General features: G+C 41.2%; 1 protein-coding gene across 1 annotated transcript in view; it reads left to right on the top strand.

The window, feature by feature from the left end:
• The window catches only part of Pid1 (phosphotyrosine interaction domain containing 1), a 225533-nt gene that overhangs the window by 89830 nt on the left and 117976 nt on the right, over positions 1-17727 (top strand). Inside the window, exon 2 of the mRNA XM_032901486.1 lies at positions 16666-16812. Within this exon, the coding sequence (XP_032757377.1) occupies positions 16666-16812 (147 nt within the window). The remainder of the gene's footprint in view (positions 1-16665; positions 16813-17727) is intronic.

Raw genomic sequence — 17727 nt, 5'->3', positions numbered from 1 at the left:
TATTTGGACCAGTGCAGCTACAAGCCCAGACACATAGGGTTTCTGACTGAAAGTAGGGGAGGCTCGTTAGCTGGAGCCGTCAGTGAGTTTGTATGGTGCTGCTGACATCTGCTTCCTACATCTAACCCCTAGACTCAATAGATGAGAACGGTATTGTTTAAACCAACCACTTTCTGCTATTCTGTCCCAAAGCTCTCTCCATCTCCCCCACCCCCTTTTTTTCTGCCACCAAACTTTTTCAAATAATCATCTTCCAGGCTTCTGACTTCTTGTACCCTTCCTGTCACCTGCTGCGCCTGCCAATATTTTAGGTGTGCCTCGAGTTCTCCCTGCACATCTGACACTCACTTCACTCAGAGGAAGGCTGAGAGCTCCTTCCTTACACGGCAAACACTTGGTCATTTGCTCACTGCCATGGTTTGAACTCTTGGCTGACATAACAGGGGCTGTTCCGATTGCCGCAGTTAGGAAAGACCAGTTACAAGGCAGCCTGCTGCCCCTCGCGCTTCTCTGTACAACAACAGAACCTGCCTTGCCAAGAGGGAATTTGTGAGGGTTCAGCAGGACTTAAGTGCGTTGTAACCATTGCATCCTCACAGCACAGGGTCCCAGTGCGTTTCTGTGTTGGCAAATCTAAAGCAAACACATTGTCAAGGGGGTTTCTGGATGGAGTAGTGTGACAAAGAAATGGAAGGGAGGAAGTGGGAGGGGAATGGCGTGAGTGACCTCGGTGGTGTTTGAGTGGAGATAGTGTTTGAACATTCTGATTGCACTCTTCCTGAACCGAGTGCTTATTCATTTACTTATTAAACATTCATTTGGTCACGATCATGAGCTATTTTATTAGGAACTGGAAAAATGAAAAGGAGCCAGTGGGTAAACAGAACTGTGGGGTGTTCCAGCCATGAAAATAGGAAGTATTGTGAATGCTAAAATCCAGCTAAAAGGTAAGGAGAGAGCTGGCTCTGCTTCGGTCACAAGGTGAGAGGACGCAGAGACTTCTAATAGATGCATTGGTCATTGAGAAGACTGTCAGCACAAAAGGACAGTTGCTGTTTCTGGAAATGTGGGCAACTTTTACTTTGAAAAACAGAAACTCTCCGAACGGCCTCAGGCCTAGCAATTAATTCCTCTACAGATGACTTTGGAGGACCATGCCCTCTGCTGAGTCCTTCTCAGAGTGAACTCTCTGGCTTACCAAAGCTCTGGCAAGTCACCTTCCTGACCGCTTGAAGCCCAAAGAGAAAATTATTTTTAGTTTCCTTCTAAACTGCCAGACCGATGCTCATTCCTGCATAGCCTGGTCCACAGGTCTCATCTAGCACAAATGAAGTGGAAGAAACCGCAAACGTGTGGGAATAGAAATGGACCCATGTTTAGAGTACTGGTGGGCATGTGCTGTGTGTTCTGACAAGCAGAGCACGCACAGTGACCACGAGGCAAAGCCTGTGAAATCTGGATGGGAAGGTGCCCTTGAGGCTGTTCTTGGGGACCAAAATGAAGTCCTTTGAGGAAACGTGAGAAGGCGTCTGGGTATTAAGATCATAATATTTGGTCTGATTTCTAAAGCTTGCATTGTTTTGTGTCCTTTTCATTTTTTTTTGAAAAAATATGTTTATTCAGATTTGTCCTGATTCCCTGCCCCGAGCCCTCACTCTTCCAAGAGAAAGATAAGCACACTGTGTCCTCTCTTGCTGTGCCCTTGCTTTGATTGGGGTTTCAAAGGCAGCCTTTTGTTGTATGAAACTCTACTCCATCAAAGAGTGACACGAATGGGATCTACTCCGTCTGTGACTTGCTACTATTGTTACAAATAACTTACGTGGCACTGGCATGAAGTCCATGTGCACTGGCTTCTTAAATGATAGAAAATACAAATTAACAAAAAGAACTAAGAGGATAAAAAAAGGCTACAAGTAGTCCAGCAGCCTAGGAATAGCTCATATTCATATGTTTGTATCTGTGCTTCGAGATATTGGTAAGTGGTTGTCCAGAAGGGAGATGATAAAGACTTATGGGTATGTCTCTGTGTGTGTATGTATGTATGTATGTATGTATGTATGTATGTATGTATGTATCTGTGTATATGTGTGTGTCTACATCCGTGTCCTGGTGTGTATGTATATGTGTTTCTATGAGTCTCAATATGTGTATCTGCATGTGTATATATGTGTATTTGTATGTGCATGTGTATGTTAGTGTGTCTCTGTAGATGAGTATATATGTGTGTATACATTTCCAGTAATACTCTAGGAAAAGCAGAACAGTTACTCTTTTTACCCATTCTGATGTGAGAGCCCAGAGTTTCCTAATATCCTAATACTTTTCTCCCCATGGTGGTCATTTTACACCTACAGTAGTAACTAACACACACACACACACACACACACACACACACACACACACACACACGCATGCACACATGCACACATGCATGTACATAATCTCCTTTTTTTTAAAGTATAGAATAGAGTTTATTCAGGGCATGGGGAGGGGAATTGAGAGGGTAGTAGATACAGAGAAAGACAGAGAGAGAGAGAGAGAGAGAGAGAGAGAGAGAGAGAGAGAGAGAGAGAGAGAGAGGAGTAGAGGCAGGCAATGAGGACAGCATGTAGGGAGAGGGGGAAGTGGAATGGGGAGGGGGGAAGGGACAAGAGGACAGAGTTGAGAGCAAGAGAGCAAGAGTGCATATCTTAATTTTTAAAGAAAGATGTTTTATGAGAAGTCAGGAAAGACTCAGAGAAGTGTACAGAACCTAACCATAGTCAGATATTTTGATGCATAGTAGAGCTAGTATTTTGGGAGTTCTAATGCCTTCTGATTCATAGTATAATTACATTAATGCCACAAGATCAGGTCTGTTAGGCAGGTCTAAAGGACCAAGTGACAACTTCTTTGTCTTCTTCAGATAGAGGTAGCAGAAGAGACCTAGGAGAGCTGAGAACTGAGACTGCTGTCATCTATATGGAATATCGATTTTAGTCATGGTTGGCCTCTCACTTCTCTGGGATTCACTTTCTTTTTCAGGAGTGAAGGAGTTTCCCAGAGTCACCTGGAAAGTGTGTCTTAGTACTGTGGAATTTCCCCAGAGGGCTGTAGATCTGTATTTCTACATTGACTTATGAAGGAGGCTAGGGCTAATGTCTGTGGTAAAAGCTGGTAGAGGAGGGAGGGTTGCTAAACACATCATATATGAGAGATATAAGTATCTAGTTGAAGAAAACAAGGTTAGAGGGATTGATAGACAGTACTGGGGTGCATTTCAGAACATTTAGTGCATGTGTTCCGAGCATTCTTTGATGTGCTTTGTTTTTTTAACTTACTAAAAATAAGAGTTTTACTGGTTTCTGCCTAGGATGTGGAAAGCTGGACAAAGGATTGCCTTCCTCTTATTAACAAGAAAAAGTCAAAGAATTAGTGAAATAATAACTTCTCTTAGACACATAGAAGCATTCATTGCTATGTACTCCATAAAGAAGTTTTGCGGATGAAGGTTAAAGATGTACTAGGCTATGGTCATCAACTGTTAGGAATCCATTTACTATCATGTCCCTAGAGCAGTAATAATAGTCATAGTAATAGGTCGTCACCTATGGCCTATGTCATGGCTAACCACAGGTTCTTGCACCTAATAATGGTGACAGATAGGAGTGTCATCTTGTTAGTTACTTCCATGACATTTGTGTCACTGTTACACCAGCAGGCATGTCTTGTCAGTCACTACTGTGACGCAGAGTTAACAGATGCATACAACTGATGGTTACTCTTCCTCTCCAAAGTGTGCACGGCATCCTCCAGCAGCTTGAAAGCTAATAAGTAGGGGTGAAACTTCCGGATAAGTACTAACTTAATTTCTTCATGTTCTGTAATATAAGTATGTGGTGTATGCAGTCATAGAGTCTTTCTGCCAAGTTGTATAAAGTAACTAAGTATATTGAAAATAGCCTGTAATGTATGGGGATCAGCTGGTCTACTCTGTCCAACAACTATGAGAAAGCAACCCATTGTTAGGTTAATTTGTGTTAGGTCTGGGACTTTTTTTTTTTTTAATTTATTAGCCTGTGGCAATGGGGGGGAGGCTTGTAACCCCATTATAGGGTAACTCTGTTTAAACTCTTTCTCTTCGTGATCTTTAAATATTTCAAGAATTCTACCTGTTATTATTTATGGTACTTCTGCTTATCTGTAAGGGTAAGTTCAGGTTACTCAATTGGGAAAGGATACTCCTCAAAGGTACCTGCTCTCCTCAGGGCATCACATCAAGGTATAAGTCAAATCATACCACAGTGTGTCCTTGTGGAGGTGGTTGCTATGTCACTGGCAGGTAGTATCTTCCAGGTTCTGTAGTTTTCTTCATAGATACATCTGGGGAGATTTTTAAAGACAGTAGAAAGATCTTGATTTTCATCCAATTTGGTTTATGAATGACATGTCTGAACATTGTGGGTTTTGCTAAATGATGACTTTAGATTTATTGCTTCATGTGTATTTACTGTCTTGATTCTCTTGTAGGACTGACTTCATCCTTCCTCTTGCCCACCCTCCACCTCTCCCTTTTTCCTTTCCACTCCCTCTCTTCCCTGCAACTTTGTTTGCCACCATATTAGCATATTCAAATTAGTAATGTGCACCGATGTTTATTATAGTTTGTTGATTATTTTTATTGCTTCTCCAGTTCCCTAGCATTAGCTAATGAGAGCTGCTTCTGCCGACTTCCAGGGCTCTTTTCAAATTGTTCATCTGTTTATGAGTACTTCTGTTACTTGAATTCTCGAGTTCCTAAATGGTCGCCATCTGATACAGAGTAAATCAGTGTAACCTTTCGGGGTTCTTGGTTTCGTTACTAAAAGAATTTAAGAATGGATTCAATTGGAAGCATAAAGACAATTTTAATATATTTTAAAAGAAAGCAATGAGGCCTTGAAATCTGTAAACTTCAGCAGCTACCTAGAGGAGGAAAATAGAGGAGAGAAGGGGAGAAACCATGGCATTGGAGAACATGGAGGGCAGATATCTGGCTGGGAGACAAGCAGCCATATAGTGAAAAACACAAAGAAGCTACAGAAAAAAGTAAAAAATGTTAAGGTAAGCATGATTATAAAAGAGAAGAGAAGGAGAAGCTATGATTTTCTGAATTAGGCAGAAAAGCAGGCAGCCTGTAAGTCACTGCATTAGAAGAAGGAGTTTTGTAAAGGAAAAGTATGATATCTCATTAAGGGAGTAATCAATATGCCCATCTTTAGAATGACTTAAGGTGAGCCCACCTTCTTAGGAGTTGTCCTTAGCTTAAGTGAGTGAAGCAGCCTAGCTGGGATGAGAATCTATTCTCTAGATTGAAGGTATATTTCTCTTCTAACACTTTCTTTATGATTTTATAAAAATACTTTTCATCTTTTAAAATGTTTTGCCCATTTGGGGTGTGTGTGTGTGTGTGTGTGTGTGTGTGTGTGTGTGTGTGTGTGTGTGTTCTGTGCAAATGCATGGTGGAAATCAGAGGACAGCTTGCAGGGACTGATTCTCTCCTACTATGTGGGTCTTGGGGATAGAAATCAACGTATCAGTTTGACAGTGTTCTACCTGTTGAGCCATCATGATGGCCTTCTAATGTCACTTTAAACTTTTCTTGCCCAAGCCTTAAATGTCAGCCATTCATCCAAGGACGCTATTGGCTATTAATTTTATACCCATTTAAGATTAGAATCCAAAATCATTACAAAATATCAAAGTTTTGCATAGTCAACAGATTTTCTTGGGGATGTCTTTGGACTCTTAGAGATCAGACTTCGAGTGTTAATATATTCAACCCAGAATCCTTTTTCGGTAGTGTAGAAGACCAGCGAAAGGAGGGTGAATGGTCATATGGACCTATTCTTCCTCCGAGAAATAGCTTTGCTAGGGTATATAGGCCGTCCGATGAGTTATACACTTAAGTAAACACTGTTTGGTAAGTTTTGATGTTTTTATGCATTGATGAAATCATTACCAGACTTTTTTCTCATGATTCTTCCTCTCGTTTCTCCATTCCACATTGTTCCCACCCAATCATTGCTGTCAGTTCCTTCCTATGCATTAAGATATATTTTCCAGAATTTTCCATGAACAGGATCATATTCTCTGTTCTCAGAGTAACTGTTTAATGAGTCACCCTTGCTGCAGTGAATATCAGTATTTTATTCCCTTTCATTTTCTGGTGCATTTAAAAAAAATCTTTTAAGCGTATTTTTAAGTCTTTCACCTAATAAGGAAAACTTGGGCTGCTTTTAGATTTGGCTGTTGAAAACGTAACTTTTTTTTTTTATGTGCATATACCCTAATCACCAATTTGTTTGTTTCTAAACTGTATGATTTTTGTATGTTGATCATATATTGTTCAAGCTTGGTAGGCTCAGTCACTGATTTAAATAGTAGTTTTGATTAACATGTTCTTGTGTATAAGTCTTAGGTGACTCGTTGGAAATACAGATGTTTTATATTTTCTTTTCTAATAGGGAATCTCCTAATTTCTTTTGCTGGCTTTACTGTACTGGCTGTTGTTGTTTATTTCATGAATTACTTGAAAACAAGTCAATCCTTTGGATTCTTCTTCTGAAGATTTGCAGGGAGCCGCAGGGTCTTGCCCATGGACTTGAGTGTTGTACCCAGAGCCCTGTGGTTTCTGAGTTTCCACCTTAATTGGAATGAATAGGCAGCTTGTACAGCTCTGTGTGCCTATCAGGAAGGGTGATCTCTAATCCTTTCCCGCAGTTCTTTTCCAGCCCGAGAGAGTTTCCTTCCATGCATATGCTGATCAGCTCTCAGCTGAATATTCAAGAGGATCTCTCTCTCTCTGTGCATTTCTTCTCTTTGTTTGACCTCTGTCTTCTTAGTTGGAGGAGAGTCAGTGCTGGGCTCTAACTATTCTCCTCCACCTTGCACCTGTGGTTAGTCGTGTGACAATCTCTCTGGGTTGTATTGTATCTCTAAGGGGTGGACTTTGTTGACAGATGGCTAGTCCCTGGAAGATTGATGTTTCAGAGTTGTTCAAGGTTGTCTTATAACTTTAAGTGAGAACCGCTCTCCTCCCTGCTAATCCACGCTACAGAAAAGCAGAAGTAAAAACGCAGAGCTTACCCAGTTAAATTCTTATTCGGTCCAACAAAACTACAGCACCAGGAGAGAGGATGGGTTAGACAAGGGTCTGAAGTGTATGTATTCCTGCCCACATGTATTGAGTTGAAGGATGGACAGCAGCATTGGCCTCTTTGTATTATCGTTTGTTGGTATCTTCCACTCAGACCCTCTGTATTAAAGTTTCATAATTTAAACACAATAATTTATTCCAGCTATGCTCGAAATTTTCTTTAGGAGAGAGTGAAACTTTTATTTTGTGTTTCTAGTGTTTGCCATTTTTACATAAGAAATTGCAAATCTAAGTGCTTTTTAGGGTCAACCAAGTAATGGATAGGAGTGAATTGAGGAAGACATAAAATGACTATTAAAAAGGCCACTGGTACTTATTCAGGAGAAGAAATCTTGCCCTGAGGGTGAGGGGAAACTGCGGTCAATTACAGAGGAAAGTCCTGGGTCAGTAGAGGCAGAGGCACCGTCCAGCAAGAGTTAATTATTGCCTTGAGGGAATGCACATTGTTTTGCAGATCTGTTGCTTTTCCAAGTGAAATAGAAAGCAGATTTTAATTATTTATCTAACAGTTTTTGAATAGCTTCAAATTTTAATCACAATGCAATCTTTGAATCAAATAGCATATAAACCTGCAGGCCAAATAAACCTTTCAAATTATAGTTTGCAATCCATGCTTAGCAACAGAAGAATTGCTTACAATTAGAAAGACTAGAAAACTTTTACTCATAGAGAAGTAGTTTAGAAGCCTATAGAAATGACTTAGGAATAAAGTATACCTATTTTTTTTCAAACTGATCTGAAATATCCATATATCTCAGGGTTTCCATTGCTGTGAAAGGACACCATGACCAACACAACTCTTATAAGGACATTTCATTGGGGCTGGCTTACAGGTTCAGAGGTTCAGTCCATTATCATCAGTACTGGAGCATGGCAGCTTCCAGGCAGGCATGGTGCAGGAGGAGCTGAGAGTTCAACATCTTGTTTGGAAGGAAACAGAAGACTGTATCCCGTGTGGCTAGGAGGAGAGTCTCAAAGCACAACCCCACAGTGACAAACTTCCTCCAACAAGGCCACCCCAACTCCAACAAGGCCACATCTCCTAATAGTGCCACTCCCTGGGCCAAGCATATTCAAACCACCACACCATACATACAGAGGCACATGGGCTCATACACATACACACAGTGGGTTCTTTTCTCCATATCTTTCTGGTGTCATCCTCTGTTGTCTTGGTCAGTGACATAAATGATCATGTGTGCTACTGTGACAAAACACCTGAGCAAAGCAACTAATAAGATACTGTCTGTCGCATCAACAGGAGCTTGAAGCAGGGTCACATGGACTCTTCGGTCTGGACTCAGAGAAGAATTATTGTGCCCAGGTGTCCTCTTCTTTCTCTTCTGCAGCCCAGGACCTCAAGCTAGGGTTGAGTCACTGGTTCCACTCACTTTTTGGGTGTGTCTTTACTTATCCACTAACCTAATTAACATAATCCTTTACAGACATGCCCAGGGCCAGCTATGCCTGAAAGCTATCCTCTAGGTCAGCAGTTCTCAACCTCTTGTTGGAGGCCCCCAAAAGACCATCGGCAAACACAGATGTTTACATTATGATTTATAACAGAAGCAAAATTACAGTTATGAAGGAGCAGTGAAATAATTTTATGCTTGAGGGTCACAACAACATGAGGCGCTATATTAAAAGGTCACAGCTTTAGGAAAGGTTGAGAAGCACCGCTCAAGGGGATTCCAGAGCCTGTCAGGTTGGTGATTGATAGTAACCATGGTAGTCAACAACAGAGCACACGATAGATACATTTCAATTGTGTTTCATTCTGAAAGGCATGATGAACTCATGGGATCTGCAGGGACGTGAATTAGGCTTTTGCCAGATGTAGGCATACAGTTTGCACCTCCTGGCTATTATTAGTCATTTTCCAGCCACCTTGATTTTCAGCTTCACTGTGGTGATGCTGTGGTACTCTGGGTTTACCAGCCATAGTCCCAAAGTCCAGTTGTTATTTTCCTGACTGTTCAGACCCTCCCAAGAGAGATGCAACAGTGTTTCCTTTTAGTAGGAAGAGAAAAGTAGAGTTCTTAGAGAGAGACCATATTCGCCTATCTCTTATGATTGCAACATCTTGTTATAATCTATCTTTTACTGTATTAGTTGTGACTTCTTAATCTCTTACTGTGCCAGTTTATACATTAACTTCATGCTAGGTATGTATGGGAAAGGACAAGCAGTTTAGCCAGGATTCCGTTTTACCTGTAGCTTCATTCATCCACCGGGAACCTGTGAATAAGGGAGGTATAGTCTAGGAATTCAAACATGATTTTGTTAATATATATATGCACATATACATGTGCGTGCATGTGTGAGTATATGTTTATTTATATACTTAACATAGACACACAACAACCACCCCGAGTGAGGAAGCCTTTGCTTCTATAGTTCTTTCACTGACTTGCTGGCTGGGAATATAGAACATTTTTATGTTCCTCCTATGTATTTTCTTGAGTGAATTTGTTATGTTGAAGACATAAAAATGTTTCTACAGTCTAAACTGTGAGTAAATTTGGTTGTACGAACACAACTATTTTCAGTTAGTTTAATAATAGCCCACAGGCAGGCTTTTAGACTCCTGGGTGTTTAGGTATTGGTTCTTTAAATGAAGCCTGCACTGTTTTGAGTAAGGCATTCAGTGGGAATGACTGATTTGTAACCTGAACATAAATGCTAATATTCCACAGGTCTTTCTTTTCTTGAAACAATAGTTTGATAGACTATATTAAAAAGATAATTCTTGAAGTTCAAATGGTCCAATTTTGTATTTGTCTTCTAGATTAAGGGAGACTATCCAACTGGGATTAATTTTCAGAAAGGGCAAATTAAATAGACAGACATAACCCTTTACATAAAAAAATACTTAAATAAAGGTACAATTTAATTGAGCAAATTTTTCTTTATTTACTCTTGATTACTCCTAATTATGAACAGATTGTTTGCTATTTAGTTAAAAAGTTATTTTGCTTTTAGGCTTGTTCTGTGAAATGCAAGAACAAAATATTTGGAAACTGAATTTTAAAAATTTTATATAAAAATAGGCAGATATCTTATAAAAGTGACCAAAGAGCATCACCACGATTTCTTTTCTCATATTCAGGGCCTGATTATACTTTACTTAAAGTAAATTTAAGCTTTCTTCTTTTTACATGTGCTTTTGACTGTAGTTTCAAGGCCTGCTGGGTCCTCTCTGCTTGCACAAATTAGCAATTGCTCAGAACACTGAAGTTTTCTATTACTCTGCTCCCCCAACTTGTTCCTCCAGGTCCTCTTCAGAATATGTAGCATTTTGAAGCATGATTAGCGCTCTGCTGAATCAGTAATTCAGAAGTTACAACTGACCACTAGGGTTGGCATCAAGAAGTAAAGAGGGTGAAAGATTAAAACCATGAACCTGTCCCAATTTGAGGATAGAGTTCCGGGAATTTCATTTAAAAAAAAAATGGGACAGGACTTGCCTTCCAGAGAATGCTTTATGTTTTGGATACTGTATCAATACAAAGGTGAGATACACCCAATTTGAATTGGTAAAATATGTAAATCCCTGGCGGCTAAACTGTGAGAGATTAATGTCTGAAAAGGCATAGAAAGCGAAGCCAACTGTAAAATTATACAGGGCACAGTGATTACCCCGTCCGCATAATGGGGTTTGATTTAGAGGCTCTATTTTGGGATCCCACAGAAAGCAGCAAGTGCAGAAAGCTGGGCTTTGTCTCATTTGTCTAGGGCAGTGCCCTAATTTTTCTCCCTTATTCACGTCCCCTTATGAATGAATGACACATTTTCTTTATGGAGCTCTGGGCGGCTTTGGTTCAGAGGCAGCCACAGTCTTTCCAGCCTCTGCTATGCTGCTCCACTTCTGCAGCCTTGAGATAAAGCTACCAGATTGCACGCTCCAAAGGTGCATTCTCCTCATTGCACCCACGTAGCTGGGCAAAGAGCTGGTGGCGTCTCTTCTTGACCTGTCTGAGTCTAGCATTTGAGGACAAAGTATACATGCTGCATGCTTAGAACCAGCATGCGATGAAGTCATGCTGCACACGGCAGGATGCTGTCAGACACGCCTACATTTTGTTACATCTTTGAATGAGGTTTTGATCATCATTGGGCACTCATAAGCTTCTTAATATTGCCGTTTTTGGTGAACCCCCACATTCTGTTGTGGGGTTGCAACCCAGTTTGTAAAGCAATGCTTGAGATTGTGAGTGGGTGCTTTACCATAGTGTCTTAATGGTTCAAAGAAGTATGACGCTCACTTTCTTTTAAATGATGGTATGCTTGTGTTTCTATGATTTACAAGTGTAATCACATACCAGTTTTGTTAGGGGCTGCAATTTATTTTCGTGTGTGTGTGTGTGTGTGTGTGTCTGTGTGTGTGTGTAATATATATATATATATGATTATAAACTATACACATTTAAATTATATCATATATACATATATTTATATATTTGTATATATATGTATATATGTTTGATTACAAAATAGTTTGTACTACTGGGTTATTTTATTTGCAAGGATTGGATACCTGTCAGGTCCACTAAAGCAGGAAAAAGAATGTATTGCTTCATCGTAGTGTAAGGCAGTGTGAATATAAGAGTGTCATATACATCCAGATCCAATAGCTAAAGGATGTCAAAGTGCTGTCTCTCCTTGTTACAGCTTTTCTGGTCTCCTTGAGGTTTCATTCTAAAACTGACCTTGAAGGATAAAGCCTCATCACCTATCTACCTTCTCCTAGAAGAGTCTGTTCAATTAACCTTGAGGTTCCTGTAAACCAATACTTTTAGACATGGCTGTGTGGTACTCCATCAGCCTATGACATTTGCATTTTCCAAAGCCCAGGATTAATGGTGAAATTTTCCCTAGGAAGGGAACAGCCAGTGTATTTAGCAGAACTATCTCCCATGCTCACAGCTGTACCTAACACTTATAATAGCGAGATCAGAGTTAGATTTAATGTTAATTTGTCATAAAAGATGAGTTATTGCTGGCACAATAGCTCGTCAAGTATCTACATTTTATTCCTCCTCCCCCCACCCCTTATCTTCATCTTTCCATAGGAGGCAAAGAAGACAAGACTATTAGGAGAAAGAATTTCTATATAAAGAATCATTTTCTTGGTTTCATTTTATTATCATAGAGTTTTAGTTACGTTCTAAAGAGGTCACCCCCAGACCTGTTATTTGTCATGATTGTATTTCTTCTTCTGTTGTACTGACCTCACCATCACTGGAGTACAGTTACTTAGGAGGGGGGTGTGGCATGAATCTATCTGTGAGTGGCAGACTGACCTGGGACTGGCTGGCGCAGAGCAAGGGGGCTGAGGTTGCCCAACATAGCATGCTGAAGCTGGAATTTGAATGTGGCCCCAATTTTCTCTTTCTCACCTTAAACTAGTAAAAACGGTACTTATGTGTGTGTGCTCATATGTGTGCCGTGGAGGCCTCCAATTACTGGAGCTGGAGTTAGAGGTGTTTGTGAGCCACGATGTGTATGGTGCATGCTAGAAACTGAACTTGGGTTCTCTGGAGGAGTAGCAAGGTTGAGCCCCTGTGTGTGTGTGTGTGTGTGTGTGTGTGTGTGTGTGTGTGTGTGTGTGTGTGTGTGTTTGTGTGAAAATTCTCCAGTTCAGTTTCTACAGAAATGCCTTGAGATTTTACCGTAACAGCATCTCTAGACATCTTAGATTCAGGAAACTCAAGTACATGGCAGGCTATACATCAGCAATAGAGCACTTGTAAGGGCTGCAAATCACTGAACCATCTCTCCAGCCCTTGGCTTTCGTTTAAAAAATGTTTTTTTTTTTCAAATTTTTTTTACTCCCTCCACCAATTAATCTCAGGTCAGCAAAGAGGACCAACGGCCAGTTCTAATAACCTGTGTGCTGTGACGAAGCCCATAGCTGTGGGATTTGGTCCTACAAGAATGGCAGAAATGACAGAAAGATAACCTCAGAGCTTCTAGGTAGTGTGACTACCTCGCCCACCTGAAAAGGAGTCCGGGGTGTGTCAGGAGTCAGACTATGACAGTCTGGATCAGTGGCGTCTTGGAGCTCCCGAAGTCTCTCTGTACCAGAGATTGGCAGCATCAAGCCCCCACGTGACACTCGATCTTCCGAGTCTCTCTTTTCTTTCTCTTCCTCATCTTTCTTCCCTAGTTTCACAGAATCTGTTTTCATTCTCTCGCTCAGTGATCCACATGCTGCTCTTTAGACAATGCCCAGCCTGACATACTCGGAAATGGAAAGGCAAGCCTCTTCCCCATTTAAAAGTATATTAGAGCTGGCCATTTGGTTTCCTAAAATGTGGCCATATCCATCAAGTCTCAAACATAGTAGCATATACAGATCCCGCACCGTAGAAATAGCGTTTGCCCTCATGGGAGCTGGCTAGTTAAGCCAGAGGTTGAGACTGGAAGGCAGACTGCCAGGAAGGATGGGCCGGGACTCCCAGACTTGGGCTCTTCTACAGTAGAAGTATTCTTCCTCACCAGGAAGCCTAAGCTCAACTCTTAAAGAGTCTTTCAATAGGTTGTTTGGACCCCATCAGATCATCAAGATAGTCTCCCTTACCTTAAACTTTCAGTCTTGTCTACAAAACACCCTCCCAGCAACACCCGGGTGAATGTTATGCTTAGTTACTGGGCGCTGTGGTCTAGACAAGTTGGCACATATATTTGCTCAGCAGAGTGGTCATTTGAGGACTCCTGAAATACAGGCTTAGACCTGCTGTAAATGCTGAAACCTCTGCACCCTTACATGAGTTGTGTGCAGTTAAAGAGCTGACCATGGCAGTTTACTTTTGGATGAATATTCTTATATATGTATATTATTCAAAATAATAGGATGTCTAGGAAGGCTTAGGTGAGGTAGCAAGAAGATAAGCCTCTGAACTTTGATTTAGAGATCATCGCTTTAAATTTGTGCTTTGCATTTTTCTTTTGGCACATTCATTTTTTTTTTAACCTTCCAGAATGTTCCTCAGATCTTTGCGGTTAGTGAGGCAGCATTTTAGGACCCTCTGATAGTTCATGAATTTAAGCAGCCTGTACATCTGTGGTTCTTATGTTTTTGGGAAAGACACAAGAGAAAGTAACTACAGGACTCGGTAGAGATGATAAGGTGTGGGGAGGGCGTGGGGAGGGTGTGAGGAGGGTGTGGGGAGGGTGCAGGGAGGGGAGAGACAGTGCTGAGTCTGTGTGAGCACAGCGCTCTACATAATATGCAGGCTCCAGTACAAAATGCAAATTCAGTGTCTCCTAATCAGAGCCCAGGAAAAACACATAAAGCTTCTGCTTGGCTCTTGAATCTCTTTCTGGGAACGTCTGTGTGGTTTCTTATTATTATTTACTATTTAATACTGCTCCAAGGGAAGACAAAACCAGGAAGCTTTGGGTGACTGGCATGAGCTTTGGTGGTGCTATGTCCACCTTCGGTTACTTTGGGGTAGAGTAACAGCCTGTATGGTTGGCATTTTCTAGTTGAGACTGGTTTGCTTCTGTCCAAAGACTGAAAGTGCCGCACGACACTGCCTGCCCATTTGAATTTTATTTCTAGATATGTGCTCATTACACTTTACCTTGGGCGGGGCAACGAACAGGGAATGATTGTAGGAGGCAGTAACTGTGGTGGACACACCTCTCTTTCTTCCTGTGCTTTTATTTCCCTGTGGGTTGCTGCCTGATACAATGAAGGGAAGCATAGGAGAGGCCTCCTGGATTGCTGTGTTTCTAGGACACAGCTGACTTTGCATCTGAGGAAAATTCTGACTCCTAAGGGTGGCCTCTTGGGCTATCTGTATTGTCAATTCCTCAGTCATAGGCTTAACTTCTTACCTTACTCTCACCTTGACTCTTGATGAATTCTAGGTATCTGGTCCCATCAGAATTCTTAGTCATGGGCATCACTGATACAAGTGGAAAGCAAGGATTGAGGAGGTCCATGCTGTGACTGTCTCCTGAATGACTGTGCCATGCACCATCACTTGAAAATGACAAATCCAAAGAGACAGTTACTAAAAGTTTTGTAACAATCATACTAAACCAAGCAAGAAGCCCCGTGGGGGTGTGACTTCCTTGAGCGCGGGACTCTGTGTGATTGCACAGGTTGCATGCTCATGAAGCTAGGCATAGGCAACAAAGGCTTTTGTGAAAGTAAGGGAGTCACCCTGCCACGCATGTTGGGTAGAAGCAGCATGGCTAGAGGTTCCAGGTCACATGTGTCTTTGGTGCAGTCTCAAACACTAAGGCAGCCACTGTGACTGGATTCATGATCGGAAACATGAGGTTGAGAAATGGAACCAGAGAGACAGTTAGGCCTCTGAATTATGAATAGCATCAACAGGTAAATTAAGGGCTTTGGATTTTTCTATGAACAGATAAGGATAGTAATGTTTGGGCACATTTTAGTTTTAGTAAAGGCATGGCATACTTTACCGTAGCTGGAGTTTAGAAGAACCCTTTGGCTTCTGTGTGGTGATGATTTATATAGGGGGGCTGTTGGAGTGAAGGAAACAAATATTCTAAATGAGGATAAGACCTCAGACTGGGTGGTATAATGTCCTGGTTAGTTTTTATGGGCAATTTGAAAGGGTTTTAAGTTACTTGGGAAGAGGAAACTCCAACTGAAGAATTACCTCAACCACATTGGCCTGTGGCCATCTCTGTGAAAAATATGCATGATTAATGATTGATGTGGAAGGACCTGCCTACTCTGGGACGTACCATTCCCAGGTAGCTGAACTTGAGACAAGCCTGTGAACCAGTCAGCAGCATCTCTCCATGGTTACTGCCTCCAGATTCCTATCTCGGGTTCCTATTCTGTCTTTCCTCAGTGATAGACTCTAACCTGGAAGTGTAAGCTGAAACAATCCTTCTCCTCCCCAAGTCGCTTCAGGTCAGAGCATTTTATCACAGCAACAGAAGGGGAACCAGAACACACAGATAGCAATGGTTGGGCAGAACCATACTGAGAACAGTTTTTAAAACTGTTACATTGGGCTCCCTATTGCAAAGGATATGTCCCTAGAATTTTAGCTGGAGACAATGAAGAATAGCCTACTACGTAGAAATTTTCCCAGGGTCCTACAGCCAGTTCGGGAGGCTTTCCACCATTGAGCCTGTCATTTGTCCTTTCCTGACATTGTTCCTGGTGATGGTGAGTCTATACTGATCATATCTCTGTCATGGATATACCCATGACACCTTGGAAAGGCTTCTCAGATGATAAAGTCTTGCATGAGATGATGCCCCCATGAACTTGTATTTTTATGTCCCTGCTGGGGACTGACTCTTCCCCACAGCGTCATGTTAGTCCAGTCTTCATAGGACGTTGCCCTCTCCATTGAATAGTATCTCTCAACCTCACTCCCTACAACACACAAGATGAAGCATTTGCTACTAGGTTTGATGTGCAGTCGAATCAAGGTGCACGTCCAAGTGATTTAACTCTCTTGGTTTATTTTCTCTGTCTTTAGCACTTCCAGACCATGCTGAAGTCTAAGTTGAATGTCCTAACACTGAAAAAGGAGCCCATACCAGCTGTCATCTTCCATGAGCCGGAAGCCATTGAGCTGTGCACCACCACACCGCTGATGAAGGCAAGGACTCATAGTGGCTGCAAGGTACGGTGCAGGAGGTCAACAGCGTTTCTCTTCATGGGCCAGACAAAAGCATGTCTGACATGAGGGTCTTGTTCTGTGGTGTTCATGTTTTAAGAATGCAAATATCACATGACTAGCACGCTTATGGAGTGATGCTAGTTTGAACTCACATCTTGATTTTTTTTCCTCAATAATAGATTATTTCTCATCATTTTGGGGACATACACCAACAATGTAAATTTCGGTATGCACGAATAAAATAGTATTCTTATTGTTCTTTCAGTGGCTATGTGGAACTTTGAGTTTCAAAGGGAATTTAATATTTTAATATTTATTTTTCAAGTGTGTGTGTGTGTGTGTGTGTGTGTGTGTGTGTGTGTGTGTGTGTGTGTATGCAGGTGCTCATGGAATCCGGAGGACAGCATTGATAGATCTCATGAAGCAGCGAGCGCTCTTGAGTTTTAAGCCATCTTTCCTGACTACAGAGAGTTTTATCTCTCATGGTAGTTCTTCCTTTTGTATTTGCAATCTGAATAAAACATGTCTTAAAGAACGAGAATTCCCAACCCTGCGCAAAACAAAATACTTCTCCAACACTTGAACCTTCCAAGTCCCTTTGTGGGTTATTTCTTTCCTCAAAACTTATACTAATTAATATTTATGCCTCAGAATCTATAAAAACCAAAATCAAACCCAACCAAAACAAAAGAAAAAACCAAAACAAAAAAAGAAAGAAACAAACCCTCAAAGTACCTTTTTCATTCATGCCAACTATAATACTGACAGAAAAAAACTAGAGACAAAATATTCAATTTTGGTAAGTTTTTGGATTTTTTCCCCCTCATATCCCTTTTGTTTTTCTTTTTTTGGTTGTGTTAGTGAATGTAGAAATAAATTTAGAGATACCAAAGAAAATGTTTTATGTGTATTTGCCTT

This window comes from Rattus rattus, chromosome 4, assembly GCF_011064425.1.
Source record: "Rattus rattus isolate New Zealand chromosome 4, Rrattus_CSIRO_v1, whole genome shotgun sequence".
Taxonomy (NCBI): Eukaryota; Metazoa; Chordata; class Mammalia; order Rodentia; family Muridae; genus Rattus; species Rattus rattus.
The sequence above is the reverse complement of the archived record's forward strand: the minus strand, read 5'-3'. Positions and strand labels throughout refer to the sequence as shown.